The 23,776-nt window shown below is 45.8% G+C and overlaps 1 protein-coding gene across 3 annotated transcripts in view; it reads right to left on the bottom strand.

Moving 5' to 3' along the window:
- cacna1aa (calcium channel, voltage-dependent, P/Q type, alpha 1A subunit, a) overlaps positions 1-23,776 on the bottom strand; it is a 34,583-nt gene that overhangs the window by 10,473 nt on the left and 334 nt on the right. Inside the window, exons 2-41 of one of the 3 annotated variants that reach the window (XM_085934925.1) lie at positions 18,904-19,009; positions 18,683-18,822; positions 16,159-16,250; positions 15,605-15,757; positions 15,348-15,535; positions 14,573-14,676; positions 14,375-14,490; positions 13,951-13,995; positions 13,580-13,663; positions 13,148-13,354; positions 12,941-13,053; positions 12,753-12,865; positions 12,544-12,675; positions 12,395-12,467; positions 12,216-12,333; positions 12,035-12,102; positions 11,819-11,925; positions 11,203-11,253; positions 10,691-10,859; positions 9,895-10,454; positions 9,532-9,839; positions 9,320-9,455; positions 8,990-9,119; positions 8,870-8,929; positions 8,698-8,804; positions 7,749-7,760; positions 6,382-6,481; positions 6,154-6,314; positions 5,872-6,012; positions 5,605-5,806; positions 5,358-5,522; positions 5,123-5,233; positions 4,187-4,270; positions 3,340-3,342; positions 2,305-2,421; positions 2,149-2,214; positions 1,980-2,077; positions 1,755-1,905; positions 1,560-1,687; positions 447-543 (exon numbers count right to left, since the gene is read on the bottom strand). In XM_085934925.1, the coding sequence (XP_085791051.1) occupies positions 447-543; positions 1,560-1,687; positions 1,755-1,905; positions 1,980-2,077; positions 2,149-2,214; positions 2,305-2,421; positions 3,340-3,342; positions 4,187-4,270; positions 5,123-5,233; positions 5,358-5,522; positions 5,605-5,806; positions 5,872-6,012; positions 6,154-6,314; positions 6,382-6,481; positions 7,749-7,760; positions 8,698-8,804; positions 8,870-8,929; positions 8,990-9,119; positions 9,320-9,455; positions 9,532-9,839; positions 9,895-10,454; positions 10,691-10,859; positions 11,203-11,253; positions 11,819-11,925; positions 12,035-12,102; positions 12,216-12,333; positions 12,395-12,467; positions 12,544-12,675; positions 12,753-12,865; positions 12,941-13,053; positions 13,148-13,354; positions 13,580-13,663; positions 13,951-13,995; positions 14,375-14,490; positions 14,573-14,676; positions 15,348-15,535; positions 15,605-15,757; positions 16,159-16,250; positions 18,683-18,822; positions 18,904-19,009 (5,116 nt within the window). The remainder of the gene's footprint in view (positions 1-446; positions 544-1,559; positions 1,688-1,754; positions 1,906-1,979; positions 2,078-2,148; positions 2,215-2,304; positions 2,422-3,339; positions 3,343-4,186; positions 4,271-5,122; positions 5,234-5,357; positions 5,523-5,604; positions 5,807-5,871; positions 6,013-6,153; positions 6,315-6,381; positions 6,482-7,748; positions 7,761-8,697; positions 8,805-8,869; positions 8,930-8,989; positions 9,120-9,319; positions 9,456-9,531; positions 9,840-9,894; positions 10,455-10,690; positions 10,860-11,202; positions 11,254-11,818; positions 11,926-12,034; positions 12,103-12,215; positions 12,334-12,394; positions 12,468-12,543; positions 12,676-12,752; positions 12,866-12,940; positions 13,054-13,147; positions 13,355-13,579; positions 13,664-13,950; positions 13,996-14,374; positions 14,491-14,572; positions 14,677-15,347; positions 15,536-15,604; positions 15,758-16,158; positions 16,251-18,682; positions 18,823-18,903; positions 19,010-23,776) is intronic. The other 2 variants (XM_085934923.1, XM_085934924.1) reach the window with 2 other exon arrangements.

Raw genomic sequence — 23,776 nt, 5'->3', positions numbered from 1 at the left:
GGAGGGACGGAGGGAGGAAGGGGTGTCAATGCAGTTTCTGTCTTTCCCCAAACCCCCCCAAAACCAAGAACAATGCAACCCTACAGTGGGCCACCGTAGTTTGCCATATTAGAGCCACAATTAACCAACAAAATAAAACGAATAATAAAAAAAAAAAAGATCAAATTGATGATCCTTCAACTAATGAAGAATCCTCCTTTTTTTGTCTTCTATTACACTTTGAGCACTTCACATGCATCTCAGGGTGTGATCTGCATTGTCCCGCACATTCTCTCAGCATTTCAGAATGCAAGTTGATAATGGTGGAAAAGTAGATTGGAAAAAAAAAAAAAAATGAAATGAAAAAGGACCCCCCTCCCAAAACAAGAAAGCAGCATTCATTCCATTCCTGGATGCTGTCGCTAGCAGGTGTGCTTGAGAAGTTTTGTTTGAAAATATAGTCAAACCTTGCAGGCCACCCTATGGGGGCATTTCTTGCCTAAGCCCAGAGGCGGGTCGATAACTCGCAATAAACTGTACATGTCCTTATAATGAATGCGCCCGCTGCAAGAAGAATACAGGGGAGTTAGGAGACGCTCACACACAAACAGTTAGAAAGAAGAAAAAACATTGGGAGGAAGAGCACAAGATTCACACAGTATTTGAACATACTTTGCAATATGTTGACTGCACAAAAAAATACTGTGCTAGAATGCACCAAACAAATACGCATGCGCCGCACGCTTAAAAGTGATCCTCACCATTTTTCTTTCAAACCATCCTTATCACAAATTGGATTCATTAAGCTAATGCTAACACATGTGGCAAAGAGCAAATTATGATTCAACTAAATGAATTCAATGACCCTGCCCTATTATTATTATTATTATTAAAGTCCCTGTAAAGTGAAAATCAAAGTCAATTGAGCACAGCACTGTTTTTACCATTCCTGGTCAATTTCAACGATGACAAAAAAAAATGGCAGGTTATATAGAATCAAACTGACAATCAAATAGCAACTAGACAAAAAAATCCAGCGAGCATTTTTGTGATGTTGACACACGTTTGAGCCACAAAAACGTATGGCATCAAAATCCCAAGGTATACAAATCTCTGAATTCACTTTACAGGGCCTTTAAGTGGTCCGAGTGTAATTCTTCATATTGTGGCACATTTGCATGACAACACCAGTAACAAGCACACACATATTGGAATACAGATGCCATGAAACTTAGCGCGTCTACAGTCGATGTCCAAACTGTAGACTTAAGACAAAGGAGTCCTCGGAAAACAAATGTGGACTTTGCCACAGTAAGTTTTTGGCTGTATTCAGATACCAGGGAGAGGATTTGGGATTGGAACTTGCATAGAAGGAGGGGGAGGAGGAGGGAGAGAGAGAGAGAGATAACCACATGTCCATTTTGGTTACCCTCACCTCCATCGCAACCATTTTTGGCAGAAAAAACGTGCATAAAAATTGCTGATTAGACACAATGGCTTGGCCGGTTGATCTTTCAGTGCAGCACCAATCATACGTCTGTCGATTGACGGAAAAGAAACAAACTTTCTTTCTCACTTACCAGGCGGCGGGATCATACTCGGCCCATATCCTGACATACTCATCCAAGTGGTGAGGTCCAAGTATGGAAGAATCTCTCGTCAAGTACTCAAAGTTGTCCATGATGACGGCCACAAACAGATTCAGCATCTGCGCGTGCGTCAACGCAAACCCCAGCTCAGGAAGGGAACTTTGAATGCATGAGAGATCAACTTACCAAAAATGAACAGAAGAAGATGAAAGAGACAAAGTAAAGGTAAGCCACTTGGCTGCCACACTCGGGCTCCGGATTCCCAGATAGCTCGTCGCATTCCTTGCCCCCTAAACATGCTAGCATGATCTCATGCCACGCCTCCCCGGTGGCGCTCCTGAAATACAAACCATAACACATTCAAAAACCGCCTCGAAACAAAAACTTTTCAGCTAATCTCACAAATGGCACCTGAAGAGCAGCATGAGCGCCTGAACAAAGGTTCGGAAGTTGTTGTGTTGGTCGATGGCACCTTCTCCGTCTTCTTCGATGGCGATATTCCCAAAGAGCTGCACAAAAGGGAATCACGAGTCAGCGAGCGAGTCTCCGCTTAGGTTTCGGGTCATGCTCCTCCGCACACCTGCATCCCAATGATGGCGTAGATGAAGAAGAGCATGGCAATCAGGAGGCAAACGTAAGGCAGAGCCTGAGGAAAGACACACAGAAAAAAACTCGACTCGAGCATCTGAACGAGTCTTCCAAATATTTAGCATGGCTCGTAGGCTGGCGGACAGACCTTGAAGGACTGAACGAAGGTCCAGAGCAAGATCCGAATGGTTTCTCCTTGCCTCAGCAGCTTGATGAGGCGAGCTGCCCTGAACAGCCTCAGGAAACTCAGGTTGATGAAGTTATTCTACAGCACATAATCAGGGAGACAGGGTTGAAATACAATTACAATTGGTTCCTTGCGACGGATGAAATGTTGGGGAGGCATAGAAGAAGGTACCGAACCAAAGAAAAAAAGGAAACCAAATCGAAAAAAAATAAAAAGGAGGATTCAAACTCAAAGCAAACCAAAGTCAGCAAGGCTCCAACAAGCGTTTCATAAACCAAACAAGACAAAAAGAGGAGAGGCAAATTGACACGCTTCCATCCAAATTGGGTTTCATCATCAAAATGTGCTCGCACTGGTGAGTAGTTCAAAGTGCAGGGACGCGCCACCTTTGCGAGGAAAAGACAACCAAATGCACTAATTCTCTCAAGGCAACGGCCTTTTGCATTCAATGAGGCAAGTCCGGAGCATGCGCATGGGACTAATACGATCAGTAGGATATTAAAAAATATAAATGAGCGTGGTTGAAGCACAACTAAGTGGACATGTTCTTCCACCATTTGAAATTGCAAAGAAGGGAAGGTCAAAAAATATGGATACAACTTCTATCCAGATATGATGATAGGATCATGCAAAGTTAGGGCGGCATGCACTTTTGGTTCTCTCTGCCACAAAGGATAAGTTCCAGAGAAGCCCTCACAGTCACTCTCTGTGGATATAGATAGCCATCCCAAAAATAAAAAATAAAAATAAAAAATCACCCCATGTGATAGATGTGGCAATCTATTCGGGTTGATACAATTCAATCCTTTACAACGCCGGATCTTAGTAAAGGATAACTAGTATGGATGGGATAGTCAAGAAATGAATGTCAAGAGGACTGCAAGTGGCAGAGGAATTGGGAGAATTCCATTGAAAGTTTGCATCGTGCACATTCCACATGCCATTGAAGCAGATGCAGAACAAAAAGTTTGACCCAAAAAAAAAAAAATTACAAACCATCTACATGTAGATGTTGCAGACACATGGTTTAGAGCAGCACATTTTTTGGGGGTTGTTTTGGAAGACACAACCAGAGCCAGTTATCATGGGTTGACACAGAGGATTCATAGTGCATTTTGATTGGACGGTAGCACAGGAAGGAGATCGGGCAGAAAGGGAGGGAGGGAGGGAGGGAGGGAGTAGATTACAGCAGATCGCCATTAAGTTTGTGGAAGATTTAATGAAAGCATGTAAAAAAAAGATAAAAACAAGAAATAAATCAATAGTCAGTACAACAACAACAACACAAGTACACGACGAAAGGTAATCACAATCGTATAATGATGTGGTGCGTAGTTAGAAACTTTGATTTGTACTTGAAGCCATAATGCAAAACAATATTGGTACATGTGCCTTTGTTTCATTTCATTTTTGCAATGCTAAATCCCGCAGCCCATTTACGACACGACACTGAGCACAATCTGATCTTGTCATTTGAACCGCTTCCAAAAGTTCCAAAAGTAAAAATGACTTTTGAGAAGACAGATTCCATTTGAGTGCAAGCGCTACAGTTCCAACGTAGTCAGCGCCAGATGCAAACGCCGCTCGGCGTCTTGGCTGGCGCTTCCTTATTTGATTGCCTATTACGTTGCTGGAAGCAGCTGGAAGCAGCTGGCAGCGCCGCGCCAAGCAGCATTAGCATTCCTCTCGCCCGCCGCCGCCGTCTACCCGCTTCCCACAATTATACAAGCCTTTCAATCATATTCAGGCATGGCTGAAAAATACGGGCCTCAAGAGCACCCCTAACCCAAAAGCCGAGATGTGCAAATATTGTTCTCGTCACGGGTCGGAATGGACCACTTACCCCGAGTTCCGTCACCAGAATATCAGTGATGCTGCCTAGAACAGTCACACAGTCAAAAATGTTCCAGGCGTCTTTAAAATAATTCTGTGAGCAGGGATGGACAGGACAGATAAAGAGAGAGAGAGAGAGAGAGAAAAAAAAAAGCAACTCTTAATAAAAGTTTCCCTCTTTCCATCCTCTAATTAACGAAGCCCTATCTGAACATTAATCCTTCTTAAATGCTGAATTCCCCCCCACCCCACGTGCGCACAATTAGGGGATTTCTTCTGGGAAAGCGGCTGAGCCGAGTGGCGTGGACTCGGCTCGCTCGCTAGCTCGCTCGCTGGCTCACTAGCTGGCTGGCTGGCTGGCTGGCTGGCTGGCTGGCTGGCTAGCTGGCTGGCTGGCTGGCTGGCTGGCTGGTTCTCCCACACTTTGCTCGCCTGCAGCCAAAGTGTGCATTAGAGCGGCGGAGGGCCGCAGAAGCAGGAAGCAGGCTATCGAAATAAAGCACCTTGAGACACACTCACCCTGGATATTATTTGTCTGGAGGCCCGCGTAATGCGTCTACGCCTTTTTGGACTCCATGCTGGGAGATTTAAATCCTCTCTCCCTTAAATCTCCACTCCCGCTTTCATAATCCGTGCTCCTCTTTATACCACATATCTGTCATTCACCCTAATGCCTGTAATTATCACTACTGTCGCCTTCATATTTATACCTTGGACTATTCGTTTCGCCCGGCCCGGCCCGCCTTCGTCTATCGTCTTTTGCAGCCGGTTGTGGATGCTATTTCAAAAGCAGCTTTGCAGTCATGTACATTCTATCAAAGTATTCCCAAATCTAAATGCCATGAAATTTGGTCTTTCAGAATAAACAGGAAAAAGAAACCTCATGTGTAAATTGGACAAAACCATAAATGACAGGAACATTTCACACACACACACACTAGCTCACCAGTGCACCAAAGGCAATAATCTTGAGTACACATTCCATGGAAAAAAGTGAGGTAAACACAATGTTGAGGTTGGCCAACACAGCTTCGTAGGTATCTGAAGCTCCATCGTACTAAAAACAAACAAAAGACAAGCAGGGCACATCATCACTGTCAAGGACAATATAAATATAAAAACATCTTCATTGAAGGAATAGTGACGTGAATAAAAGCAAAAGTTCACGTGGTGGTTCTCACCTTCATCATAAGGACAATGGTGTTGAGCGCAATCATTGCCATGATGGTGTACTCAAACGGCGGCGACACCACAAACTCCCACATGCGGTACTGAAAGCTGAGCTTGTTCTTGGGCATGTGGCGAGTCAAAGGCTTGGCGTTGATGGCAAAATCGATACAAGCTCTCTGGAAACATCAAACACAAAGATGAAGTTTGGCTCTCGGGCCGCCGTCACCTTTCCCGCAACCTCTGTGGCTCCTCCCTCACCTCATTCTTTTCTAAACTATAGTCCTCCATCATTTTGTCACCTTGCTCCTGGAAGGTGATGATGATGAGAGCCACGAAGATATTGACAAAGAAAAAAGGGAAGACCACAAAATACACCACATAAAAGATGGACATCTCCATCCGGTATCCCGGGCTGGGGCCCTGATTCTCGTAAGTGGCGTCCACCGAATGTTTCAGCACCCTAAGACAAAAAGGGGCGGAGCTTAGACCCCACGTTTGGGAGCGTGACCTTGCGCGCGTACTCACTCGGGCCAGCCCTCTCCGGTTGAGACGGTGAAGAGCGTGAGCAGGGCCCAAGCCACGTTGTCATAGTGGAAATCGTATTTCTTCCACTCCCGCTTCTGCGCCTTCACTTCGTTATCGCGCCCGTACACCAAAAACTCGCCTCTACACGTGTACAGATGACAGCATTAGCAGGTATGATTGGTTTCCATTATTAATATACTGGCACGAAAAAAAAAGTCAAAATAGCATGTGACCTCTGACCTTTCTGAAGCCACTATTGCACATTGATCAAAATTTTCTGACCTGCAGTCCCGCTCAAATTCTTTGGATTCATCACTGCAGTGAAAGAAACGTCCCTTGAAAAGCTGCACGGCCACCACGGCAAAGATGAACATGAAGAGAAGGTAGACGATCAGAATGTTGAGGACGTTCTTCAGAGAGTTCACCACGCAGTCAAAAACAGCCTATGAAGAAGAAGAAGATGGCGTGAACAAGATTGATCTCACTCCAAGACGAACAACAACAACACACCTTGAGTTTGGGAAGGCGCTTTATGGTCTTGAGTGGCCGCAGCACTCTCAGCACCCTCAGAGACTTGATGGTGCTGATATCCTTCCCTTTGCTGCTCCCCCTGAACGTGGAAACACAGAGCGTTACAGAGAGTCAGCAGGTGCGCTCCAATCCCCCAAAAATAGCAGCAGGCCGACACAATTTCATCTTATTTGTGTCCTAGTTAACTCACAATGAGTAACTGCCTCATGTTAGGTACATAGCAACACATGCGGGCGGGCGGGCGTTTGCTATTTGTTTACACTTTAGCCTATTTCCAAGTGTAAAGTCTTGCGCTATCTAACATGCTCTATTTCCGGAGATATTTTGCAACTACAGCACATGCTAAGGCTAACGTCTTCAAAAAAAAAGTCTGCAATGTATTTCAATGCTGTATAAAGATGACTGGCGGGAAGTCAAAAATCACGCTATACTCATGCTGCATTGAAACCTTGCCAGACACCGCCCGCGTCTTCCACTAAGTCCAAACGCTATGCCCCAAACTGGACCTTTGCAGAGAGAGTTTAGTCATTGTCACGCTATTCAAATTTGAAAAGAAAAAGTCCGAATCGGTGTAGTACCGCGTGTGTTGAGCGGTACTGGTAAAAAAAAAAAAAGAAAAAAAAGACAAACTCTCTCCTTTAGTTATGAAAGCTATACGTGTCAAAAACAACCGCCGGAACGATTGTTTCCAGTGCATTGTTCAGTAAGCATGGAATCGTGTAGTCTCCTTGGCACTGACTTTTATGGAGATTTCCTTGGAGTACACAAAAAAAAAAAAAAAAACGAGGTCAAGAGGTCATTGAGGGCGGCCTGAGGGGCAGTGGCACATGTGTGTGAGCAGCTGGCTATCTTACAGATGTGAAGCCAGATGGCTTTTGTGAGTGTGTGTGTGCATGCTGTACAGTCGACCCCCGCATTCACCTATTTGTACATTATAGCTTTCATTTTTTAATGTTGTGTGGAAAAGACTTATTGGGGGTTTATATCGTATGCAAAAAACCAATTCTTTATAATGGCGGTCAATTATGCGCACGTTTTTAATGACAGAGGTCAACTGTTTACATTGTGTGTGCTTTGCAAAGCCTTTTCTATGTTGAAACATGCATTGAGCACATTTCGTCTTTTTTTTGTGTGTGTCAACTAGTTCTTGGTAAGCATCCATTATTTTTATAGGAAACTAGTGTCTGGCTCAGAGCTCTTCCATGGTGAACAATGAAACAGAAGGACAGACTATCTGTTATGGATGGAGAGGTGGTGAGTGTCATGTGTGTCTCAAACATTGACAAAGTAGAGAGAGAGAGGAGAGAGAGAGAGAGACAGAGAAGAGAGAAAAAAGACAACTTTACCCTCCGCCGCTGCTGATGGTGGTCCAAACGAAGAGAGATATTGAAAAGACGGAAAAGGACAGGGACAGAAAGACAAGGGTGGGAGGTAGAACCAGAATGGGATTCCAAATGAGATGAGAAAGAGAGAAAGCAAAAAAGAAGTGAGGCCTGTAACACTCAAATATTTTCTGTCGTGACGGTCAGGTTAAGGGAAAACACTTCACTGCCATTTAAAATGCAGCATGAGGGGGAAAAAGAGACACTATTTGTCATTTTGGGGAGTTCTTCTCATGCACCTTTTATTTATTCTCACATTAGTGTGTTGTAATTTCATCAAATGAAGCCCAGTCTAGCGGAAGCCTTCCTGAGTCCGACGCCCAGGCAACCCTTAGACAGACTAATTGGATTGAAAGGAGTGATAAACATCTCCAATGAGATTGCTGGAGTGCCGTTTCAATTCAGTCAATTGAGTTAAGACACCATCAGGGATGTGCATGAGACTGCCATGTCGAGAACATGGCAAGCGCTCACCACTTTGCTTGTGTCAGTGACCAAACGGATCAGCGGGAAATGATCAGCACAAACAAGCACCCCAGGGGAACGTCATGCGACATTTAAGTTGGGTTCCATCACGATGTTGGACGATAAAAGCGCGGCTCTTAGATATTTGGACACTCTTTCAATGATTTCAACATGTCGAATCATCTTAAAAGTAACTTCCGCATAACCTTCGCTTAACTCCACAACGTTCTGGCACTAAAAGGTTACTGGTCATTGCAGAACAGACAGGAAGGAGAAACTCTTCCAACGTGTTTACAAACCACAGGATGGGGAAAGAAAGGAAAAGGTCAACTGGAGAAGATATTAAGTTGAATGGAGAAGGACGGAAAGCAGTGTGTGAGAGACAGAAAAACATTCCTGGAGGAGGGACTACGGATGATTGTACACAAAGAGAGACGTTGGGACTTACGTGAAGGCGAAGGCCACCAGCGCGCCACTAACCACAATAAAGTCCAGGATGTTCCACAAGTCACGGAAATATGAGCCCTGGTGTAAGACCAAGCCCAGGTCCACCATCTTGAGATGAAAGACGGAACATGATGAGAAATTCAAGTCATCTACGAGCGCTAAAGGCAAGTTACCTTAATTAACATCTCAAAGGTGAACACCCCCGTGAAGACGTAGTCGAAATAGCGCAGGACCTACACGGAGAGGAAGGCATTAGACCAAAGCATATTCTGACAAGGAAATGACGCTCTTACGTTGTTGCGAGTGGAATCGGGCCAGACGGGGTCTTCGGCGGCAAGGGCGATGCTGCTCATGGCGATGACGAGCAGAATACACATCTCAAAGTAGCGCAGCGTGCAGATGTAGTGACAGGCCCGGCGAAACCTAACAGGAGACAAAGTTGTTCTTTTCATTCTTCTCCGTATCGCCCCATCCATCCAAGAAAGAATATATAATGGCTTTGGCTGCGCTAATAGAGTAGATGGGCTTTCCGGCTGAGATTCCAATCTAAATCCCACCGCCATCAAACAAGGCTCCAAAGACATTTTGAAGTTGAGCACTTGAGTCCTCGGTGTCCTACTCACGGGTTGGTGGTGCTCAGTACGAACATGGAGGTGAAGGGGGGCATGGGCCTGGGTCCCCCGTCACCTCCCTTTGCGTCGTCGTCGTCGTCCTTGTCCTCCTTGGCTGGTAACGGCTCGGTGTTTGCATTTTTATTGACTGGGTGGGTTGGAAAGAAACACACGGCGGAGGTCGTGAGTCAAGACCGAGGTGGCGGGCGCTCGAAATGATTTACCCTGCAGGATGGCGTTGGCGGATGGAAAAACCGGCATGTCCACCACTGTGTGGTCCAGGTAGGGCTGTCGGACGGCGTTGCTGGCGCGCCGGTGCGCCACCTTCCCGTAGCCGTCCAATCGGACTAAGCTCCCTCTAGTGGCGCTTTGCAGGGCGGATTCCAAACTGGGATTTGTGGGCTGCTCGTTGGAAGGGGCGGAACCAGAAACCAGTTTGGTGTTCATGAGGTTGTCCATATCTTCACTGTCCTGCCTGGACAGCCTCTTCTGGATGGGCCTTGTGGTGGAGAGGTTCAGAACACTCCCGTCCCTAAAGAGTCACATTTTTAAGATTCGTACGTATTACGTCGGCGTATTCCACTTACTTCCGTCGATGCTGGCACGTCTTCTTCCCTTCTCCTTCCATCTGCTTGCTATGGCGATTCCTTCTCGGCCTCCCGTCGCCGGCCGCTCCCTTCTCTCCTCCCTCCCCGCCTTCGTCGACGCCCTTGCTCTTGCGTCTTGCGCTTTTCCCGCTTCCTTCTCGCCCGTCGTCGTCGTCGTCATCGTTCTTGCGACGCAATCTGGGTTTCCTGTGTTCCGACTGGCCCGTCCCCCGACTTCCGCTGCGATTATGATGATGGCGCCTAGCGGGCCTCTCTTCCGAGCCCGGCCCGGCGATGACGGTCGTATCCAAGCGCACGTGGGAGCCGCGATGGTGGTGCGTACTTTTGCGGCTCCGCCTACTCTCGGTGGACTCGCCTCGCTCTAGAGGAGCTTTGACTTCTTGACGGTCATCGGCGAGATGCTTCTGGCTGAAGCAGAGGTCCGGATTGTCGTCGGTGTTCTTGTTGGTGTTGTTGTTGCGGTTCTCCATGGGGTCAACCACCAAAGGTCGATCCAGGTGAGTTTTCATATCTGGTCGGACGTGGCGTGAGTAGTTGACCTGAGCATAAAAGGGTGACTATGTTCAAATCTGCATTGTCAAATTTCTTCTGGTGGAACTTCTAAAGTTTTCTTTTTTTTGGGACCAGATTCAAGTTACTTAGACAATGTGGATGGACGTCCCGGTTTGACTTGAGAAGTTCCACCGTAAATCAAACGCGTACGTAGCCATTACTTGTGTACACTGATATCACAAGTCTAGCGGCCTTTTTTTTTTTTTTTTTTTTTGTCCTTTACATTGTTTTGTTCCTCCCTCCCTGCCCTTGCCTTCCAGCGGTCTTCGGGGTCCAGCTCGTTGTAGAGGGCTTCTCGGCTGGACGCCAGAGTCTGTTTCCTCAGCTCCTTGGTGCGCTGCTCCCACACGGACTTATTGATTCCCTTATTGTGGTTCTTCTGTTGCTCCTTACTGGGAATAAGCAAGCACAGTGGAGAATGAGTGGAGGCCATTGACACCACACGCTGAGGAAATATGTGGGGGATGGTGTGGAAATAAACATCAACATTGGAAAAGTCACATGCAAATATTTTGGAAGCCATGTGTGATTTGATTAGCTAACCAAATTTGACTACAATAATTAGCAGTGGCCAGGGTTTCGTCAATTTTGGTCATGTGACGAGCGTGAGGTGCAACAACGCAAATTTGGGTTCATGAGACAAAGTGACAGAGGGAGGAGACGGAAAATTTGTCGGAAGGCCATTTAACAGAAGAGATTCAGAAAGAAATAAACAAATAAAAAATAAATAAATACCAGTCCAGTAAGGAGTCAGTAGCGTTGTGATAATCACTGTGTACTTTGTTGCTGAGGAGGGAAACAGTTGGTGAGCGTGATGGCACAAAAGAAACCGTGAAGATTTCATTCCAAAATGGAGCCACCTCAGCTCATTATTATTATCATCATCATGATGATGTGAGTATGTCACATTTTGGAATGGAACCTCACAGGTACATGCAGACATGCAAACCCAAACACGCTCTCACTCTCATTAGTATATCATCTGTTTAGTTCACTTTCACGGACAATTAAAGGAATGTCAGAAAAGAAAAGATTGAACCTAGATTAGACTTGCTTGTAAAAGAAAAAATCCCCCCCTGACAAACTGACGCCTACAATGACGCCAATTTTGATTTGTTGATCATCCCCATTGATTGTGTGCGTTGTGAGCGTGTTGTATCAAATGCGGAAAGGTCACTGTGAGTCGGGAGTGCTCGTGCTCTTCTTGTTAAACCTTTATGAGGGCAACTTTATGTGAGGGAATGTCATTATGTATACATTGCGTTGTAATGCAATAGCTTGAAAATCATTTGGACACGCACGCACGCACACACACACACACACGTATATACTTGTGGGGATTGCAACTCACGCTGCTATGGAGAGGTTGGCAGCTGAAAGGGGGCTGACTTCCGCTACCTCCTTGGCTTTCTGCAATGCGATCTTCTGACTGGCAGCCTCCTCCTCCTCTTGCTCATCCTGCCAGGAAAGAGACAAGGAAGCAAGAAAATGACGTCAATGGAGGAAGTGAAGTGGCGGAGGGAGAAAAAAAATGATGATGATGAGGTCACATCCAGCTGGGTTGCACCTTGGTTAACTCCTGTGCATTTGCCAAATTGTCCACAGCGATAGCCAAGAAGACATTCAGCAGAGTATCTGAGGAAAGAGTGAGAGGAAATCCACCATGTGGGCGTTTGGCCATATTTTCACACCAGGCAATATTTTGGAAACGGAGGAAGTGAATCATTTCTTCACAAAGCAAAGGATACAGTTGCCAAAAAGTGTGAGCACGATGAAGAAGACGGAGAAGGCCATCCCCTTGTTGACGCCGCCCTGAGACTTGATGCCAGCGTACATCACCATGTTCCAGTCTTCACCAGTCAGAATCTGGACAAAAACATTTTAGAACCACGTTCCAGGCCAGATAAATGGGATCTGCACTGCTTACCTGAAAAACGGTCATTATTGCTGCCGGGAAGGTATCAAAGTTTGTTGAAGGAGTTCCATTTTCAAAATTAAACCTGAGAGGGGGGGGGGGAGGAAAATTGATTGGACAGAAATATGAAAGCCTCCTAAAATGAAGAAAAGTGCACTGACTGTCCTCCGAAGAGCTGCATTCCCAGTAGGGCAAAGACAACTATGAAGAGGAAGAGGAGGAAGAGCAAGCTGATAATGGACTTCATGGAGTTCAGCAAAGACACCACAAGGTTCCGTAAAGATGCCCAATACCTGGGGAAAAAAATACAAGCCAGAATTAGATTTGTTTTGAAATGAAGGCTTCTCCATACCAAAAAAAACCCACTCACTTGGTGACCTTGAAGATCCTCAATAACCTGAGAGCTCGTAAAACACTGATGCCGAATGATGTGCCCGGTTGGATAAAAGACCACAGCACTTCAAATATGCTGCCGCAGATCACCTTTTGGAACAAAAGCATCCTTCTCCATCTTCATATATACATTAGGTGGTCTTCATTGCTGCCGTCGCTACTCACGATGCAGTCGAAGCAGTTGAAAGAAGAGTTGAGGTAAGCCTGCTTTCCCAGACCGTACATCTTGACAAACATCTCCGTCAAGAATATTCCCAGGAAGAGAAATTCGGCGTAATCTAACAGGAGGGAAGCAGGGAAAAAATAAAATGGAGTCCAGGACAATGGGTGACCAAGCATCGATCACATCAGCACACCGGCTGCTCTACTCACTTAAAAAATCGGAGAGCGGTTCGGGCTGGTCGTAGTGCACGACAGCCACACACAGCGTGTTGAGGCCCACCAAACACAGAACGGTCCAGTAGAAGGCCTGCGACTTCACAATGTGCCTGATGAAAAAGCGCAAGCGCCTTTCTCTCCTCTTGAAAGTTGACACTTCAAGCTTGGAGCTTTTTAAGCTAGCGCGGGCAAAGGGCGAAGCTAAGGGGGGAAGAAACACGTCGGCGTTAGTCTCAGCGTCACCTGGAGAGCGGAATGTCACGGGGACACGGTGGAGGGGGAACATGAGAGGAGGAACGACAAGGTGAGATGGGTCAAGTGATGGCGATATGCAAGATCTGTATGTTCTGTACCTGTACTTTGTGAGTGTGTGTGTGTGTGTGTGTGTGTGTGTGTGTGTGTGTGTGTGTGTGTGTGTTGTCTCACCAACTGCCAAATCTCCCTCCCCCTCCTCTGGGTTTAGAAGCTCAGCTTTGCTCTTGTGGTTCTTGGTGGCTCTCCTGCGGGAGCCTGGAACAAACAAAAAAGCAGCAGCAGCAGCCTGTATTGAATTTATTGATCTGCATTCTGTTCATTGTCTGAATGCTGAGAATGCTAATGAAGCCTGAGAAATGAGAATTCACATTCTTTTGCCAATGACTGTTATGCTGCTCATAGCCACTAGGGGCATCTTTGCTCATTGGTATGATATGCAGTGATCATTCCCTCTATTCATGTCTTGTCAGCATTCACACACTTTTCCATTTAATTGTAATGAAGAGAACAATATAGATGACCACAGTAGAAAGAATTCCTACCATCATAATCATTTTCATTTTCATCATCTGCCAAGAGAACTTCTTCTGCAAAAAAAAAAACAACAACACAGGAATCGTTCATACATTTTAAAATAAAGGCACACGAGTAAAACAAATATTTAGTAAGCGTAAGGATTTTAAAACTAAAAGCTTTCTTGACAGCTTCCAATTGAAATCAGTCTTTTGCTATTGCCAATGCAAATGAAAATGCACTCTGGACCTGCACCACCTTTTGTGTTTTCATCCTAGACTTATTTTGATGTAGATTGCCGATTGAAGAAGAAGAAAGGCCCGGCTGGCCGGCCTCAATTTGCACCTCCTTCATCTTCTACATGTAAGCTTTAACGCTAACACCACTAACGGCGGGCCACAATGGTCAAAGACGATATTTAACAGTGTCAATATTTCAGATTTTTGTATTTACCAGCTTTGCAGATCCATTCCAAGTAACCATTGAGTTCCCTTTCAATCTGCTGCTGCCTTCTCAGCTTTAGGAACTCGCTTCTATTTTCCACCCGCTCCCTCTCTTTGGCAAACTCCCTATGAGGAGGAAATAGACCAATCAAATATCTTCAACTGCTATTTGGTTGCATTTGATTTTTTTCACATAGCAGACCCTTACCCTGACAACACACCCAGCACCAGGTTGAGCATGAAGAAGGAGCCGATGATAATAAGGGGGATGAAATACATCCAGTTCCATGCGCTCCCTGAGGCATCGTTGCTCTGGAAACGCACACACACACGTGCATGCAAACACACACACACACACACACACACACACACACACACACACACACACACACACACACACACACACACACACACACACACACACACACACACGCGCATGCAAACACACAAATAGTCAGCAGAGGTTTGTGACCTTCCACTGCTAGCATTGATGCAAAGACAATCTCACGTTACTAATAACAATGACCCTGGGAAAAAACAAAACAAAAGAAACAATGACCCTGGGAAAATAAATCTAAATAATGACCCAATCAAAAGATTGCCCCTCCTTAAGCTTACCTCTTGTGCTGCTCCTTTTTCCCCCACTATGGCTTATTGCCCTAATAGCCCCCTGCCTTGCTTCCCTCGGCCCAACTCGGAAGCTGGCATGGCCGCTGTGCACCCAATGTAGCGCAAAGCCCTTTTTTTTCTTTCTTCTTTTCTACCATTAAACTTTTATCACCTCTCTCTCCGGCAGCTGCAAGAATAACTTGGGCTCAACGGGTCCTTTTAAATATAGAGCAGCCACGGGAAGGAGGGACACAGGGAGCGAGACACATCCGGCACGCTACGAGTATGACCACAAAAGAAAAATAACATTGCTACTAAAAAAGAAGTTTCAAGTCCAAATCCTGGCAAAAGTGGTGATGGGGATTTGCACTTACATAGTAGAGCAGTTCCGTCCAGCCCTCCATGGTGATACACTGGAAGACGGTGAGGATGGCGAAAAGGATGTTGTCAAACTGGGTGATGCCGTAATTTGGACCGAGCCAGTACTTTCGACAGGTGGTACCCTCCGGACACAATCGCGACGGAGGTTCCGTCCCGCATGGGAACTCTTCTCGGATCTCCCCTGGATTTGAAATGGAGAGCTGCTGTTATCGCCAGACAAGGTGTCAATATTTCCATCCGGCGTGCGTACCTGTGTGATTGTCAAAGCAGGTGGTGTGGAATTTGCCCATGTAAAACTCCAAGCCGATGATGGCGAACATGAGGATGGCGAAGAAAAGCAGGAGGCCGATTTGGAGGAGAGGAATCATGGCCTTCATGATGGATTTCAGCACCACCTGTAAGCCTGTGGCACATCATCAATGGATATTTGCTCTACAGCCATAATACAGCCAAAAAAAATGCAAATAAATGAATTGGAATATCCAATATGACATGCATAAGTGGATTATTTCAAAAGGAAATCTGCTTTGTTTCTGCAAATCTTCATGCGCTTTGAAGATCGGATTTAAGATTTCACTCAACCTTACAGCTGTAACCCAAAAAAAAAAAAAATCTCGATGCAATGCAGTACAATAAAAAAAGCAGAGTGCACAGGAGAACCACTTGAGTTGGATGCATCATGCAGAGCAACAAAGAAGCTGAATAAAAGCCAAATTCAAAACACTTCTCTGTGCTATTTTTAAACCTTCAGTAGAACTTGCATTTTGATTTTATAACAACCAATCTCAGGGACAACAAACTTACTAGGAATACCCGAGACCAGTTTGAGGGGCCTCAAGACTCGGACAGCTCTGAGGGTCCGCAAGTCAAAATCCGAGCCCACAGTGGATAGAATCCTAGAGTGGATGAGTTACAAAAGAGACAATCGATATTCAATAGATTGATGAATACATATACGTATGCAGAAATATACAAACTCACGACGGGCCATTATGTAAATTCTGCAGAAGCCGAGCTGATCGATAAAGGTGGAAAGTGAAGCCGGACGGCAAAGTGTATCGGGAAGAGGGAGGGGCAGGGGCGGGTGACGGAAGGGCTATCAATTCAAACAAAAGCAAAAAGATGGATGGAGCGATGGGGAGGAGATGGCGAGAAGGACCACAAAGCAAACGTCACATGATGAAAATGCGAGATGCTGACTTGTACATTTCAGTCATTTTTTATTCATAGTCTTTCCAGACTGGAGCGGAATTGATGTTGCGCTAGAGAACGGCAGGCGGATGGAGAATGGTAAACAAGACCACAGTCCAAAAGATGCTCCCCTGTGCCGCCAGACTTCCAGTCGCTCCCTCGTCTGACGCACAGAGTGAATCATCCATCCGTCCGTCCATGCCTGGCTTCCCGCTTTCTTTTTTTATTCTGTCACTCTGACACATTGCCACTCTCCTCTGTGCCAGTGACACAGCAGAGCCTTAATCACCGCAGGCTCGGAATCAGTCCGGCCGGCTCGGAAACGCACTCAAATAGCAAGTAACGCACAAGTGTCGTTTTTCAATCTCAGCTTGTACGCTCACTCTAGCGTAACGTAACGTAACATAAATGTAATGTCACATCATGTACGGAACATCACGTCATGTAACGTGGTCAGCCTCAAAATGTCATAGATGCTGGGGCTACCATGGATATTTTCAAACACTAATAGATTTCTTGTATAATAAATATTTATCTCACAGCGTTTACAACCACTCTGCTATGACAAACGTCAAGTCGATCGGGCACTTCCTCATTCACGCCGTCTCCACGGTTACTCTGCCCTTTCTCATTCATAAGCGTTTCCATAGCAACTGCAACCTTGGCTCATTGATAGAATCTCTGTATCACCTTGGTAACAGAGCCAAAGGAGGAGTCTGGGTGTTTTCCCCCCCCCATCTATCTTTTCTGTGCATCAACAACTTCTGTACATTCAATATACAGATATTGCACATATGCGCCACACGCGCACACACACACACACACACACACACACACACACACACACACACACACACACACACACACACACACACACACACACACACACACCTGCAAAACAAACAGACATGCCGGTAGCAGAACAAACATTGCGTAGTGAGTGGGAATCATTTCCCCAAATGTCTCCTGGAAAGTAGGTCATCAAAAAAAAGCTGGTAGAACAAACAGAAGATGATGATGAATTGACGAATGACGATGATGATCAGAGGCACATACATCTGGCATCATTTATAAGGGCTGATTATTTGGAGGAGCGTTAAGCGCTATTGCTCTTCCCGCTGCCCCTTCTCACGGGAATGTAACACATTATAAAAACATCATCTTACGTGCCGTGCCCACTTGCCATCTGCGTTCCTGCTGACTTCAGCCGAATCAGGCTAATTAGTTGACCAAATACGCTCGCCACTTATCTTTGGTTCTTCTTATGAAAGGCATTATCCAAAATGCTCTCTCAAGCTATAGTCACACCATCCCAAAAAATTAAACAAAAGACTGATCGCTAGGTAGCACGCTTCACTCCTTCTTCTTCTTCTTCTCGTCACTAAAAGCAAAAGCTTTCCATTTATTTTCATTTGATTGATTTGAAGTCATTGGAAAGACGCTCGTTTTTGTTCCTTCATTCATCAGTTGTATAAAAAATGAGCTGAAGGTGCGGAGCTGCACTGTACCAAGGCTTGTAAACTAAGCGTAATTGGACTAATAATCAATAGTGGGCATAAAAAAAACAGCTATTTTATTCCCAGGGCCAAATCACTCAGGCAATTGACTACATTATGCAGGTCAACACACAAATATATTTCAAACAACCATCCAATAAGGCTGTAGAGTGCACAGCCCATCTATTCACAAACATGTTAATTGTGTTTGTCTTTGAATTTCTGTGACGACGGAAAAGGAATTTTTGAAGTGGAAATGCTCTGTGTGTTATCAAAGGGACGGAGGGGCCAGAAATGGGCGGAAATGCCAAGTACCCGTACCGTGCTTCTAAAAACTCTCTCTATATTGCTGTCTTTTCCAGTCTTGTTTGCCAGCTTCTTCACCTGCTGGTGGGGTCCGCCATGTGTGTTCCCGCTGAGCCCCCCTCCCCCCTCAGCAGCTCTGCGTGCACTATAGTGTCGTGGCATTTGTTCACTACCCGGGCTGCTGGCCGCCTGCGGCTCTGCTCTGTGATCTGACTGCTGCCTTGCTCGGGATGGGGTCGGTCGGCCGGCCGCTCGCTCGCTCGCTCGTTAGAGGAAAGGGCGCACACACAACACAACACAACACAGCACAGCGGAAAAGACAGCTCGTCACTTACCCCGTGAGCACCACCACAAAATCCATGACGTTCCATCCGTTCCTCAGGTACGAGTTCTTGTGGAAGGCAAAGCCAAGGGCCAAGATTTTGATACCGGATTCGAAACAGAAGATCCCAATGAAATACATCTCCGTGGCATCCTGACGACAGAGAGATGAAAAAGACATGTAGCGGCCGACCGGCCGGCTGGAGGACAGAAAAAAAGCTCGCCTTGGCCTTACCAGACGTTCAGACAGCGGCGTCTTGTCACCGTCGGGCAAGTGTTGTTCCAGCGCCAGGACGATGCAGTTGGCAATGATGGTGGCGAGAATCATCCACTCAAATGGAGTGAGGGAAGTCAGTTCAGGAAAAAAAAAAAAAAAAGACACAAATGCATCGTGGCACACTTGCACACCACCATGCCCATCGGACTGACTGATTTATTGCGACATCACCATTTGGCTCTGTGTACATAACGTCTGAAGGCTAGTCAGGGAGAGCGCCACATAGAGCGAGATGGCCAAATAAGACCCACGACATCTAACCGGGTTTGTCGCGATCGCTCGCTCCGGTGCACCAAATGTTACCACTGCTACTTCAGCTGTGGGTGCCAAAAATGCTTTATCAAGTAAACTGCAAAAGCTCGGCCGCTGTATAGAATGAATCAAATGCGACAAAATCCACCAGGCAGATGAGGGCAGCACACAATTTGTCTGCCTGAGCCACAACTTAGACCTGCGTTGAGTGGCTCTAAGGTCTACCCTACCTTTCTCTCACTAATTGCTAGTTCAAAACCATTTGGATTAAAAATTGGACTTCAATTGATCCCTCGAGGTAGTCCAAGTTTATACCGCGTTTGAGGATGCACATCGCTCAGGGCTCCACCCAGTGGCGCATTTTTCTCAAGGTTGTAGCTGACCAAACACAAGAAAATATTATGATCTCCATCTTTACCCTGCTAAGTGTGCACCCACACAAGATCTTACACATGAATAAATGACTCTCACTTTGCAATAAAGCTTCAATAATGAATCGCTTCCTGCGCCTTTCTCGCAACTATATATAGCCGTGACTCAAAAGCCAGGAAAGAATCGAGGGGAAGGGAGATGAGATGTTCTCTCTTTAAGCTTCTTTGTCTTCCCCGCTGTCTTTCACTTTTGCCCGTGTTTGTGGGGACGTCGGTAGGTCGAGCGAGCCCCCGAAATGTTCTCCGCGACGCTAACAAGAACAATTTTTTCCGAGGGATTAAATATTTTCCTTTGTCACGTCGCTCCTCCTCTGCCTCCAAACTCCCTTTCGTCTTTTTCCTTCCCGTCACTCCATCTTTCTCTAGCTTGGCAAGCTGAGCCCATCAATCATCTCTATCTCTATCATGCCATCTCTGTCCAATATCTAAAAAGAAAGAGAGAGGGCGGGAAGGGAGAGATGCCGCGTCAGCAGATGCAGAGGCAGCCAGAAAGAGTGCGTGCGTGCGTGCGTGCGTGTGTTGATGTACATAGAGAGCAAAGACAGAGAAAGAAAATGACCTGTGGGCACAGACGTGATTGAAAAGAGGAAGGGGGGATAAAAGAGGAAGAGGTGGAATCAGAGGCTAGCTAAGAGAAGAGCAAAAAGAGCCCTGAGATAACGCAAGACGGAGAGGGGTGTGAGAGTATTGCGGTATTTTTTCTCCTGAGCGGTGTGGAAAGTAGGTTAGTGGCAGAACACACACAAGGACTGTGGAGAAGAGGGAAGGGGGGGGGGGATTATATGTCGGAGAGTGGGAGGGAAACGATACAATATGCTGCATATGACACTCTGCGCTAGCGTGCTGTGTGTAATCGCCGCACCGACGACTCCATCTTTAGACACACTTTGCACCTTTCCGCAACACGCCGCAAGAGCATATGTTGCGGAAAAGCCAAGGGAAGGCAAATTGCTCACTGCGTGTTTATTTATTGGGATTGATCATGATGTATAGCATCTGAAAAAATCATAAGCTTCAATTTATGGAATTCCTAAATGAATGACGAAATGCTTGCCGGTGATCTTAAATAGCGTAAGACGTGGTGCATTTCTACATGCATGTCTACCCTTCAATAACCTTGACAGTCCTGGCCCACTACATGGGCCCTCCCTCCATTTGGCCACACACATGCACGGATGGATTCATGGAACCCGACCGACGGACGACGGAGCAGCTGCTACCATTTGGGAAGGCGCCAAGCTTCATATTCAACTAAACAAGCAAGTGGCCTGCCTTCTCGTGCTCTTACACAAACGACCATGTCAATTTCTCACGTTACGACTTTCTTTACGATGTTGGCAAGACATTGCAGAAATCACTTCGTTTGGCCGTCACTAATTCCGCAGAAGGACGACCGTGCAAAGTCATCATCCAAAATCCACCGGCGATGATATTCTATCAAATGTTTCTCTTCACAGCACCGCCACGCCACGCCACGTCTGACGGCGATGCTAAACAAACAGCTGAGCCCAAAGGCCACTTTAGCCCCGCTTGGCCTTTCTCGGAAGGATTTAACATCAATCAGTGTTTTGGTCCTTGCAGACGCCTTTCTCGATCTGCTCCGTCTGTATATTCTATCCTGCGTGTGTTGTGCCTGCCTCAGCCCTGCCACCGCCAAACGCCGCCACCCACTCTCGTCACACAAATACAGCTGAATTGCCACTTTGGCAAGTTGCTGATGGTGCTAAGTGTGTGCAGAAAGTCGCTGTGGCGTGTTTCTTGCCATAATCTTTGTGGTGATGCTAACTGGCAGTATGCTGATCTAACCGTGTGTGTTTACCTTGTTTGTGCTTCTCCCGTGTGTGTGTGTGTGTGTGTGTGTGTGTGTGTGTGTGTGTGTCAGCACAGCATGCATGCAGGTGGAAAGCAGATTGTTTTCAAGTAGCAGCCATCGCACGTGACCAAAGAACACAGGCAAGCGAAAATCAATCCATCACACACAATCTGCCTCGATTTCCTATCCCAAAGCCCCAAAATAGCTCCGTCCCACGTCACGACCCGCCCTCCCTCCATAAAAACGCTTTCCAAATGTCAGCTTATGTGGATATAAATATACAAGATAAATCTTCTTTTTTTTTTGGCCATATCATTGTGATCCATAATCTCTCCAACCCATTTATGAAAAGGACACACACATTCAAGATGATTCATTAAATCAAATGAATTCAACTATCTTATTTGAAAGAATTATGCTTACAGTGTAGCAGGTGTAAATTACGTACACAAGCATATTTTTAAAAAAAAAACACACACACACACACAGCCCAGCCAATATTTGCTCAAATGTGTGAAATGAAAAGATGACAACATTCACTGTGATGTGATATTTGAGTTTCAATGAGATCAGCAGCGCCTGATGGAACTTAGGCCATGGATCAATTCACACATTTATTATTACCAGAAAGTGAAAAGCTATGAGTTAGTCGTATTGAACCTTGAGGGCATGCACACACACACACGCAGTAACACACACACCGATCTACTGACGGGATGTTCAGTAGTTACCAACCGACACTTGCAAGCTGCACACACACAAAAAATAAACAATCAATAATTTAGATTCTGCAGTCAACACACAACTTGGACTCCCAAAAACAAGCAGGCCTCGCTCTCTGTCTTTCATTTTGGGTGTGAGCGCCTTTTACTGTCCAACCCTTCTACTCATGTTCTCCTCATATTTCTTTGGAGAGTGCCTCCACAACGCAACGGAGACCTCGTGAGATTTGTAAAAGGATCAAATAAAAGCTTTTATGTTTGAAGAGTTGAGCATATTGACTTGCTCTCTATTTTCAACGAGAGGCAAAAACGTTTTCATGAAGAAAAAAAAAGACAACAGGATGTAGAAGAACCTGGTTGCATAAATACGCACACCCCGAACTAATACTGCATGACAGCACTCAACCTTTTTTTTTTTTTTAAAACCACAATTAGTAGCCCAATGTTCCATGCGTCTCCCCCTCTTAAATTGCATCCTTCAAGTATGCCAATTCTAATTAAACAGCCATAACATTGTTATTTACGTCTCACTCCCCTGGTGTCCAAAGCCAGTTCACAAATAAATAAAGGCTCTCAACGAGTCCACCGAGACACATGACGACATATTTGCCTTCCATAAATTTATCATCACGCTCGGCTCTGCTCAGTGGCTGCAAATGGAATTGCTTGAAAAAAGAAAAAAAAAGTTTGCATTAACCATGTTGCAAGACACACTTTTTAGTCACCTGACATGACCGAATAATTGATCAGGAATCATCTCCAATTTCCACAAATGCTTACTGGACGTAATCTGAGGCAAACAAAAATCGGAGTTCTCAGACTCGGCGGTTGAGTAAATAGACTGTGAGTCATAAGCATAACTAGCTCCTGCCTTTCACCAGAGCAGCCCAATTAGTGGTGCGTGTCGTCAGCGATCAATTCAATCACGACTCCAATTTACACTCACAAACTTTCATTTGCGCACATTCGGATGAAAAATCACGCACAATTTCAACCACTCTCGATTCACTTCTATACAATGATATGTGGAAAAAAATGGCCATACATTCATACTCACCTACGTCATAACTAGAAATTGTCATGCCAAAGCTTGCGTCATACACACACACACTTTGGAAGTAGTCATTGCTCTTATGGGGACCTCCGATAACATCATATGGAATAAAGCAGCAAACACACACACACACACACACACACACACACACACACACACACACACACACACACACACACACCGAATGTGGTTTTCATCCCTCCCATTTTTTTTTTCTCCCACTCAGTACTTGCTGACATCAGCACCCAGTAGCGCCCCCTAGAACCATACCTCCTATCTGCATCAAAACCCTCAAGGAGACTATCCAAGGATTGGCGGCCGGCAACGTGATGTGACGTGGAATGACTAAATCAAGTGATTGATGCAGATCAACAGCTCATAAAAAAGGGGGCTGGCTGCGGTTTCTGCAGCCGCCGCCACGGCCGCCACGGCCGCCGCCACCGTTTCATTAAGCGTAAATTACAAGTCCAGCCTCGCATTCTTGTTAGACCTCCCGTCATTCGCTCGACGCTGACGAGCCAAGTGTTTTTCTACTTACAGTCGTGCAGACAGACATAAA

This window comes from Syngnathus leptorhynchus, chromosome 16 (genome assembly GCF_054491065.1).
Source record: "Syngnathus leptorhynchus isolate UIUO chromosome 16, UIUO_Slep, whole genome shotgun sequence".
NCBI lineage: Eukaryota > Metazoa > Chordata > Actinopteri > Syngnathiformes > Syngnathidae > Syngnathus > Syngnathus leptorhynchus.
This window is presented reverse-complemented; position numbering and strand designations above follow the sequence as displayed.